This window comes from Apodemus sylvaticus, chromosome 4, assembly GCF_947179515.1.
Source record: "Apodemus sylvaticus chromosome 4, mApoSyl1.1, whole genome shotgun sequence".
Classification (NCBI taxonomy): Eukaryota; Metazoa; Chordata; class Mammalia; order Rodentia; family Muridae; genus Apodemus; species Apodemus sylvaticus.
Genome location: NC_067475.1, coordinates 162570321 through 162581548, shown reverse-complemented (window position 1 = coordinate 162581548; position 11228 = coordinate 162570321). Strand labels below are relative to the sequence as shown.

The following is an 11228-nucleotide window of genomic DNA, read 5'->3' as shown; positions in this document are numbered from 1 at the left end:
TCCAATTAGAGAAGCCAATTTGAAACTATGTAACTTCATGGTGGATCTTACAATTGCATTATAAATTATATTTTTGTGTATCTGTCCACTAAAACAAATGAAAACCCACAAGGATTTGGCACTAGAAAAATAATTAGCTTGCATGATTCATATTAATTCCTTATATTCAGTCCTTCCACATTACCTAATATTTGTTCTTTCTTGTTCTCCTTATTCATATGTGTGTGTGTGTGTGTGTGTGTGTATTTGTGTATGCATGCATATTAGGCTGTGATACACAATGAGGAAGAACATGCCTTTCTTTTTTCTTTCTTTATGACTCTTTATTTCTTTATTTCCCATTTGTCTTTCTTTCTGGGAATGTATACTCACTCAATATTATATATTATTATTCCACAAATCTCCTGCAAAATATTTTAGTAATATTTAGTGAAAGTATTTAGTAATTGAGGAAACACAGACGACACAGAGAACAGGTAAAGAAGAAGAGGGAAATTTGTGAGTTGAGCAGGAACCAAAGACAAGCCATTTCGTCACCTTGATACTCATTGAACAGATTAAAGTCCTAAGGCAAAGATTCCCCTCACATCTGAGCATCTCTATGTAAACGTTCAAAGTTCAGTTAAGAGATTCTGCTGTATCTGTGTGTGCTTGTGCCTGTATGGAAAGTTCACACAGCCTGTAAATTAGTCCTTCCCTTGTTCTGCAACAATACAACCACCAACACAAACAGAGACAGATGAAATAAGATTGTCTTTAATAATTTATCAAAATTGAGCCCAGAGAACACAGGGCACCATGAAGTTTTTAGTGACAGGTTGGTATGGTGACATTCTGGAATTTTTCTATGTGAAATCATCTTTAACGCAAAATTAATTTTTTGACATAAAGAAATAAGACTTATAAACTCCTTCTTAAAAATTGTGCTGTAGGCATGGAGGAAGATGTAGCAGCCTCTTCTCCGAACCACCCCTTTGCCTGCGGACTTCTCTGGGGTCAGCAGCCACCTGACCTGGGGCCCGGGGCCAGGGCTCAGTCGAAGACCATGGGCTCGGTGTCTAAGCAGCAGTTTGCAGGCAGCTGAGCCAAGGCAGTGAAGAAGGAGCCAGAGGCGGCACCGGCTTACAGGGCCTGAGCTGCAGAGGGGCCTCAGCTGCTGCACAGGGTTCAAGGTGAGCATGGGGTTCAGCTTCCCATTCATGACTGCGCGCCAGGGTCGCGCTAGACCCGCTGTGGACATCTTTGTGCACCAGAGCAGGCTGCACATGGAAGGTTCCTGAAGCCTCACTGAGGGCGATGCAGTGGAGTTCACCTTTAAGAAGTCTGTCAAGGGTCTGGAATCCATGCCTGTCACTGGCCCCGGTGGCCTGCTCTATATTGAGAGTGAGCAGAGGCCAAAGGGGAGGAGCCTGCAGAAGCGAAGGTCCAAAGGGGACAGGAGCTACAACTGTGGTGGGCTAGAACACCATGCCAAGGAATGCAGCTGCCACCCCAGCCCAAGAAGTGCCACTTTTGCCAAAGCATCAACCATAGGGTAGCCTCCTGTCCACTGAAGGCCAGGCAGGGTCCCAGTTCTCAGGGAAAGCCTGCCTACTTCCCGGAGGAAGAGGAAGAGATGCAGAGCCCTGCCCTGCTCTCAGAAGCCCAGAATTGAGGCCCAGGAGTCAGGTTATTCTCTGGCTAATGGGGAGTTTCAGGGAGGAGGCATCAATCTGCAGCGTGGAGAAAGTGGGGCTAAGGGGGGAGGGTTGCATGGGTAGCTTGCACTGCAGTGTCTCAGGCCTTGTCTCAGGCCGGGTTCCCAGTGTCACCCTGTCTTTCCTTGCAGGCAGGGAAGGGGTGAGGCAAAGGAACTCCTACCAGGCTCTATCTCAAAGCAAGTGAAGGCTTTTGTGGGGGAGCCACCCTAGAATCTGCATGCTTTATCTGAGGCTTGGTCAAGTGACTGGGATAGAGAAGTTCTTCTTTTGTAGAAGGCTGTGTGATATTTCCACGTGCCAGTTCTTCATAGAGTTAGAAAAAGCAACTCTCAAATTGATCTGGAATAACAAAAAACCCAGGATAGCTAAAACTATTCTCAACAACAAAAGAAATTCTGGGGTAATCAGTATCCCTGACTTCAAGCAATACTACAGAGCAATAGTGTTAAAAACTGCATGGTATTGGCACAGTGACAAACAAGTGGACCAATGGAATAGAATTGAAGATCCAGAAATGAATCCACACACCTATGGTCACTTGATCTTGGACAAACGAGCCAAAAACATCCAGTGGAAAAAAGATAGCCTTTTCAACAAATGGTTCTGGTTCAATTGGAGGTCAGCATGCAGAAGAATGCGAATTGATCCATTCTTATCTCCATGTACTAAACTCCACTCCAAGGACCTCCATGTAAAACCAGACACACTGAAACTAATAGAAAAGAAACTGGGGAAGACCCTTGAGGACATGGGCACAGGGGAAAAGTTCCTGAACAGATCACCAATATAGCTTATGCTCTAAGATAAAGAATTGACAAATGGGACCTCATAAAATTACAAAGTTTCTGTAAGGCAAAGGACACTGTTAAAAGGACAAAACGGCAACCATCAAATTGGGAAAGGATATTCACCAACCCTACATCTGATAGAGGGCTAATATCCAATATATACAAAGAACTCAAGAAGTTAGACCCCAGGGAACCAAATAACCCTATTAAAAAATGGGGTACAGATCTAAACAAAGAATTTTCACCTGATGAAATTTGGATGGCCAAGAGGCACCTTAAGAAGTGCTCAACATCATTAGTCATTAGGGAAATGCAAATCAAACAACCCTGAGATTTCACCTTACACCAGTCAGAATGGTGACATGGTCAAAAAACTCAGGAGACAGCAGGTGTTGGTGAGGATGTGGAGAAAGAACACTCCTCCACTGCTGGCGGGGCTGTAAGATGGTACAACCACTTTGGAAATCAGTCTGGCGGTTCCTCAGAAATCTGGACATGACACTTCCGGAGGACCCTGCTATACCTCTCCTGGGCATATACCCAAAGGATTCCCCAGCATGCAATAAAGACACATGCTCCATTATGTTCATAGCAGCCTTATTTATAATAGCCAGAAGCTGGAAAGAACCCAGATGTCCCTCAGTGGAGGAATGGATACAGAAAATGTGGTATATTTACACAATGGAATACTACTCAGCAATTAGAAACAATGAATTCACAAAATTTTTAGGCAAATGGTTTGATCTGGAAAATATCATCCTAAGTAAGGTAACACAATCACAAAAGAATACACATGGAATGCAATCTCTGATAAGTGGATATTAATTAGCCCAGAAGCTCTGAATACCCAAGGCACAAATAGCATAACAAATGACTCCCATTAAGAAGTATGGAGAGGGTCCAGATCCTGGAAAGGATTGATCTAGCATTGGAAGGGAATATAAGGACAGAGAAAAAGGAGGGAGGTGATTGGAGAATGGATGGAGAGAAGAAGGTTTAAGGGACATATGGGGAGAGGGGGGATCCAGGAAAGGGGAAATCATTTGGAATGTAAACAAAGAATATAGAAAATAAAAATATTAAAAAAAAAAAAGATGTGGTCCTGTTGGAGTAGGCGTGTCACTGCGGGTGTGGGTTATCAGTCTCTCATTCTGGCCACCAGGAAGCTAGTACTCTGCTAGCAGCCTTCGGGTGGAGATGTAGAACTCTCAGCTCCTCCTGCACCATGTCTGCCTGGATGCTGCCATGTTCCCACCGTGATGATAATGGACTGAACTTCTGACCCTGTAAGCCAGCTTCAGTTAAATGGTGTCCTTGTAAGAGTTTGCATGGTTATGGCATCTCTTCACAGTAGTAACACCCTAACTCAGACAACGTTGTCCCCCAACCATTGGCTCTCAGCCTGTGGGTTGCAACCACTCTGGGGAGGAGGAACAAATTTTCACAGGGCCCACCTATGACCACTACAAAACACAGATATTTCCAGTATGGTTTATAACAGTGGCAAAACTTTATGAAGTAGCAACTAAAACAATTTTAAAACTTTTGTTTTGAAGACAAGGCTTCTCTGTGTAGCCCCGGATGTTTTAGAACTCTGCACACAGGCTGGCTTTGAACTCAGAGACACCCTTGGCCCTCCTCCCCAAACTGGGTTTAACTGTGTGCCAACAAAAATGATTTTATGGTTGGGCTCAGCAGAAAATGGTGAACTGTGTTCTGCAGCATTAGGAAGGTTGGGAGCCACTGTTAAAACAGACTGGTGAGTCCGAATGCTACAACCCAATCCAAGGTGAGAGCTGTTGCTCCTGAGAAGCAGTTTCTTCTGCTTTGTTGGTAGCGTGAGCTAAGTCTTCTGATGTTGCCCCTACTGGCCCAGAAATTGAAATGCCCCTGCCTGGGTGTCCTACATTCGAGGATCACACCTAAGTATGTGACCCAGTCATTCCTAACCTTCCAGTTCCTGTGCAAACTGTATTTATGCTACCTGGGTCTGCTGTTCTTATGACTCCTTGAAGACAGATACACTACCTATGAGTGGGAAATACAGCTTGTGAGCTATGGGCAGTGCCCAGAAGAAACACTGTGGCGTATAAGCACCTTTATAATCATGGAAGACCTATGTAAGTCAACGGGATTGGACAGGAGGAGTGGCAGCTGGATTGGTGTCCAGGAAGTGCTGTCTGTGCAGCTGTAGAGTTTTATGGGAATGTCCATGGACGCGCGCTATAAAACACCTGCCAATGACAGCTGGAAAGCAGACTTTGGAAGAGTAAAGATGGGATAAACTGGCTCCAGTCTGAAGGTGGGGAGAACATGCAGCCTAGCACAGAGCTGAGAAAACCCAGTTTGGTACAAAAGGAACAAGTCAAAGAGAGGACCTCCTGGGGGGAACCCAGGGGGAACCGGGTGTGCATCCAGTTGAGCTTTCCAGAGGTAAACAAGGAGACTTAAGACTTAAGAGTCCATAGGTGGTGGTCAAATCCAGACACCCCGGGCTGCAAACGAGGATCAAGAGTGCACCCTGGGGATGGTACTAGGCCGTCCCTAGTCCCTAATAAAGGGGAAAGGAAACAGAGAAGCAGACAAGTGGTGGCACACACCTGTAATCCCAGCACTCTGGGAGGCAGAGGCAGGCAGATTTCTGAGTTCAAGGCTAGCCTGGTCTACAAAGTGAGTTCCAGGACAGCCAGGGCTACACAGAGAAACCCTGTCTTGAAGAAAAAAAAAAACCCAAAAAAAAGAAAAAGAAAAGAAAAATGTCAGTTTTTGATGCCATCTCCCTCTCCCCGGGTTATTTTACAGCTATTAAAAAACCAATCACCGGGGTTGGGGATTTAGCTCAGTGGTAGAGCGCTTGCCTAGCAAGCGCAAGGCCCTGGGTTCGGTCCTCAGCTCTGTTTAAGAAAAAAAAAAAAACCAAAAAAAACCAAAAAAAACCCCAATCACCCCCCCACCCCCACCCCTGCTTTTTTCAGTGCTGTATAGTACTCACAATGGCCTCTTCTACTCTCTTTAAAGCCATTGTTGCTGATAGACTCTCAAGGCTGTTTTACATGTAAAGCAGCTTTGGCCCTGCGGGGTAGATATTTGTGGTATGTGTCTGTGAGGTATATACCAAGACTGGGCTCTAGGATGAAACCTCCTGATTGGATACTTCCTGACGGATCCATCTGCGGTGTTGGCTGTTTCCGAGCTTCAGTTTTAGCCATTCTGGTGTTAGAGTGGTGTTTTCATGCCATTTCTACCAAGTAGATTGTTGGCTTGCTTTGTTAAGAACATATTTGCTAATATTTGTAAAGGCACCGTCCTGGGTGTGAGCTTTTATGTAGACAATTTCTAACGTACAAGTATTTGTGGAGCAAACTCCATGAACTTTTTTCTTTTTGAGACTGGTGATCCTCCTTCCTGAATCTCCTGAGTGCCAGGGTTTTGGGGCCTTACCTTCTGAAATCGTGATGTTCTCATGATAACGTTCTTAATGTGGTTCAGTTTATCCATCTTTCTTAAGGTTGAGTGAATGTGCACTACTGACCAAGATTTTTTGACCAAAGTGAGAAAAACATGCTATCTTTCATAAACTTTTATTTTTTCAAAAAACCATTCCACAAGCCATGGACAGATCAGTGGACATAGATGATCAGTTTAGATCAGGGCACAGCTTCCAGCCATCAGGTTTCCCCTTCTACCATGCGAGCTCCAGGGATCAAACGCAGGCTGTCAGACTTGAAGGACACCTTTACCCACTGACTCCTTGGGGTGGCTTCTTCTTCCTTTCTGTGTGATTTCAATTCTAGAACTTGATCTTGGAACTCGACAGGATGGGCTCAGTACGACCCCTCTTGCCATGAACGTCCAACTCTGCCACGTGCAGGGAGAGCAGCCTGCCTGTTGCTTCCCTGCCTGCAGTGGCATCTTACACACGAGACCAGTCTACCTGGGACTCTACCTCACTGAGGCACCTGTGTGGCCTTGGGCAAACACCACTGCTTTAATTACGGCACTATGTTCATGTCTGGTGAACAGATTCTAACTCTGCCTTCTGTTTTCTGATGGTTTCGGCTACTTAGGGCTCTCTGCCATCCCGTGTAAGTAGTTAATTTCTAGCTTTACTTCTTTTTATAGTTCGAAAATTGGCTAACTCCCAAAGGCCTATGTAGTACAGGGCTGGTTCAGCCACTGCAGTAGTACATGCCTATACCGTAAGCAGTGTAGAGGCAGAGATATAGGAAGACTGTGACTTCTAGGCCAGCCTGGACTACACAGCAAAAACATGACACAAACAAACAAACAGAAACCCCAAACCCTAAATAATCAGGAAGGCTTTAAAATGATAGTTTAGGGAGCTAGAGAAAAAGGGGGGAGTACATGAGACCTGAAGTCACGCCCTCAAGGGCGACTGTGGCACCCTACTCCCTCCCCCTATTCTTCCAGGCTATGAGTGCTATCACTGTAAAATATGAGGCAGCCATGATGCAGTCTTGCCATAGGACAAAGCCACAAGGCCAACCAATGAGGCTATAACTCCAAGTTGAACCAAAGCAACCCTTTTCTTATTAATCACCTCACACAAAGTGTCAACAGGACAGAAAGCCAACATCTCCCTCCTCCAAATACCATCAGGATTTTGTTCAGGAAGGCATTATATCTGAACACCACCAAGGGCTCCAAAACACGTCATTTATAAATCTTCAAGCTGGTGAAATGGCTTGGTAGGGAAGCCTGGTCCGTGCCTGATGACACGCAGGTCAACTGCCCTGACGGCCACGGGTACACTGATGTGCACACGCACCTGACCCCATGCACACACAAATACAATTTTTTCTCACTAACACTTTAGAGTTGTTTTGTGTATAGTTCTTACACAGCTTCCTTAGCAGGATCTGAGTCTCCGCTCAGCAGGGAGGCACGTGCACAGCGCTGTCCTGCACGTGCACAGCGCTATCCTGCACGTGCGCAGAGCTACCCTGCACGTGCACAGCGCTGTCCTGCACGTGCACAGCACTACCCTGCACGTGCAAAGAGCTACCCTGCACGTGCGCAGAGCTACCCTGCACGTGCGCAGAGCTACCCTGCACGTGCGCAGCACTATCCTGCACGTGCGCAGCGCTGTCCTGCACGTGCGCAGCGCTATCCTGCACGTGCGCAGAGCTACCCTGCACGTGCGCAGCGCTATCCTGCACGTGCGCAGCACTATCCTGCACGTGCGCAGCGCTGTCCTGCACGTGCGCAGAGCTACCCTGCATGTGCGCAGAGCTACCCTGCACGTGCGCAGAGCTACCCTGCACGTGCGCAGCGCTGTCCTGCACGTGCGCAGCGTTATCCTGCACGTGCGCAGCGCTGTCCTGCACGTGCGCAGAGCTATCCTGCACGTGCACAGCGCTGTCCTGCACGTGCGCAGCACTATCCTGCACGTGCGCAGAGCTACCCTGCACGTGCACAGCACTACCCTACACGTGCACAGGACTACCCTGCACGTGCGCGCTATCCTGCAGGTGAGCGCTATCCTGCACGTGAGCGCTATCCTGCACGTGCGCAGAGCTACCCTGCACACTGCTTGCACACACAGGGGCACCAGCTTTACCTCCAGAGACATCAGAGTTCTTCTGCTGATTCTTTGTATTTTCTAATCACAAGAGCATGAACTAGACTTAGTCCTATAACCATGGCTTGCACTTACGGTTACAGATCTCCTCACATACAGCCTCAAGCTGCATCACACAAACTTTAACACATTTCCAAACAAAGGCTCATCAATGTGAGAGTCAAAGGTACTCAGGAGCCCAGGGAGAGAACCCTCTGAAAATAAGATCATGAGAAGGTAAATGCTGGGACACAGTAGGTCAGCTGTAAGAGGGTCTGTTACATAAAAAGAGATTTTCCATCTATTTGGGGGTAATTTACTTTTTGATCATCTTTTTTCCACATCTAAGTAATGTTTAGCCAGATAATACTCAATTTCACTTAGAATAAAAAGATACAAACAGATAGAGAAAGTATTTATTAAGTGTTTATCTATATTGGGAAAAATCTATATATAAAAAGAGAAAATTCATAACCAATATTAGTTTCAAATATTTGTAACTAAACTCAAAACCCCTAAAAAGAGAGGAGACTATTAACTTTGATAAAATATCATTAATTGCACCTTTAATTGAACCTGTGTTCACGGGCTGGAGCACAGCTCGGGCAGCACAGAGCTTAGGCTAACAAGAACGCGGCCCTGGGCTCAGGCCCCAGCAGCACACAAACTGCGTGCGATAGCCTGTGGCCAGTGGTTCTGCATCCCAGGACTTAAGAGAGCAAGGCCAGACCATCAGAAGCTCAAGTTCATCCTCAGCTATGCAACATTCTGAGGCTAGCCTGGGATACATAAATAAATACAATGAAATAAAATGTTATTTGTAAGTCCTAATTAAAACAAATTTAATTGCAAAGCAACCTGTCTTGTAATAGACTTTACATGGTACATAATGTTTTAAATGCATGTAATTAACAGCATAAATACAGTAATTACAGTGCCCAAATCAGAGTATTATATAGATTTAATATATTAAATCATCCAAAAATAAGATAACTGCCTTGAAACTTACAAAAACACTTCATTTTATTAAATGCGAGGTTCAGACATACTAATAACAAAAAGTCTGTTCATATGCCAAGGACCAAGGTCAGACAATGAACTAATCCTCTAAAAAGGAGTAGGGGCTCACCGCTAAACTGTCTTGAGCTTGAGACGCCCAAGACCTTACAGAATGTCTAGTTAGCAGTGATGAAATTCAGCCAATTTGGAATGAAATCAAAAAATTCACCATTAATACCACAATACCCAGGTCAGCACAGCTAACACCGGAGCATGGATCGGAGCGTGAATACTGCATTTGTAAAACGTAACACTGCCACTAACTACACCAGGTACGTGGGGACGTCTGTGAAAATCTCTTAGCACAGGGGCTTGAAGCAGAGCCTACAGTATACAGCAGTACACTAACTGCAGAAATGTCCACGAGACACAGCCACCTCAGGCAGCGTGGGCCTGTGGACTGGCATAGCAATGCGAAATATGAAAAGGGCAGTCAGGTGGCTTTTACCTCAAACACAACAGGAGAATGGTTGTCTTTTTAAGACACATTAGGAGCAGGAGCTGCAGCTTCGAGCACTCACAGCAAGGTGTCGACATTAGAGCGCCTACTGTCTGACAGGTTCTGTGCCCAGTGCTATGTTACAGTGATTAATAAAACACCAAGGCCCTCCGCACAGGGACAGCCTGCTTGTTACAGCCTTACAGCTTTAATCAAATATGGCTTCTGGAACAGAGAGAAAGCTGCTTACAAAAAGAAAACTTTCTAATTGAGAATTGTGCATATAAAGAGTATATTAAGTTGAAGGGGATCATATGGACTGGGGACAATTTCAATGGCTAGTTCATTAAGTATATTTCCTGTATATTTTCCCCAAAAATATTATTACATGCAAATTTTCTTTCAATAATCAAATGTTCCAGCTAATTTTGAATATGTCATCTGTAAAAAAGAAAAGTTTCCATTTTAAGATCAGGACTTCCAGGTTAAATTAGATCAGTGACACTATACATCTTAAACATCCAGGGACAGCGAGTGTGACGGAGCTGGACACTCGGACTGTGTGACTAACTCTCGTCGTCTCTTTGTAAAGGTATTATCTCAATTTCTTTGGCTATTTTTTTGGCTAATTCTATATTATTTGCTGCAATTACTCTCCGAGACATCAGATCGAATGGTTCACCTGAAATCAAATCAAATATGAAAAAGTTATACCTGAACAAAATCAATCACGAGAAATGATAGTACTCAGCTATGTCCTCTGGCAATGCTAATATTTCACTATGCTCACATTTTCTTAAAAAAAAAAAAAAAATCACCCGATGACATCAGCTTTCAGCCTCAAGGACGGAAGCTTCTGGGCATCTTTTCTGAGAACAGACCAACTCGAGGGATGTCCAAGTGAACATGCGCGACCCTCTCTGCTTCTCGTGGGAGCTCTTCCACTTCTCTCTCTGAGGGCTGAGGACAGGAGCTCACACCCACGCACTGTCACATGTGTAAGGACAGGCACACTCACACCCACACACTGTCACACGTGTAAGGACAGGCACACTCACACCCACACACTATCACATGTGTAAGGACAGGCACACTCACACCCACACACTGTCACATGTGTAAGGATAGGCACACTCACACCCACACACTATCACATGTGTAAGGACAGGCACACTCACACCCACGCACTATCACACGTGAGGACAGGCACACTCACACCCACGCACTAGCACTATCATACGTGAGGACAGGCACACTCACACCCACGCACTGTCACATGTGTAAGGACAGGCACACTCACACCCACGCACTATCACACGTGTGAGGACAGACACACTCACACCCACACACTATCACACGTGTGAGGACAGGCACACTCCCACCCATGCACTATCACACGTGTGAGGACAGGCACACTCACACCCACGCACTGCCACATTGCTTTCCTCCCATTTCCTGTTTCAGCAGGCTGTACCTCAGGGTTACTGGTGAACTCTTTGACTTTCTGCTCAGAGTTAATATTTCACCAACACAGGCCAGAGCAAAACGGGTGGAGGACAGAGCCAATTGGTCACTGTCACTGTGGTCATGCCCCAGCCTCAGAGGTGGCACAATTCATGAAGAGTCATGTCAGGCATTCCTCACTACCTACAGCACTGCCT

At 45.6% G+C, this 11228-nt stretch overlaps 1 protein-coding gene and 1 pseudogene across 4 annotated transcripts in view; one reads left to right on the top strand and one right to left on the bottom strand.

Moving 5' to 3' along the window:
- Window positions 1-1045: 1045 nt before the first annotated feature.
- LOC127682427 (protein lin-28 homolog A-like) lies at window positions 1046-1654 on the top strand (annotated as a pseudogene).
- A 6817-nt stretch (window positions 1655-8471) lies between these two features.
- LOC127683535 (inositol monophosphatase 1) overlaps window positions 8472-11228 on the bottom strand; it is a 141266-nt gene continuing 138509 nt past the window's right edge. For all 4 annotated transcript variants that reach the window (XM_052180877.1, XM_052180875.1, XM_052180874.1 and 1 more), the window contains exon 9: window positions 8472-10249. In XM_052180877.1, coding sequence (XP_052036837.1) covers window positions 10134-10249 — 116 coding nt within the window. In that variant the 3' untranslated portion in view covers window positions 8472-10133. The remainder of the gene's footprint in view (window positions 10250-11228) is intronic.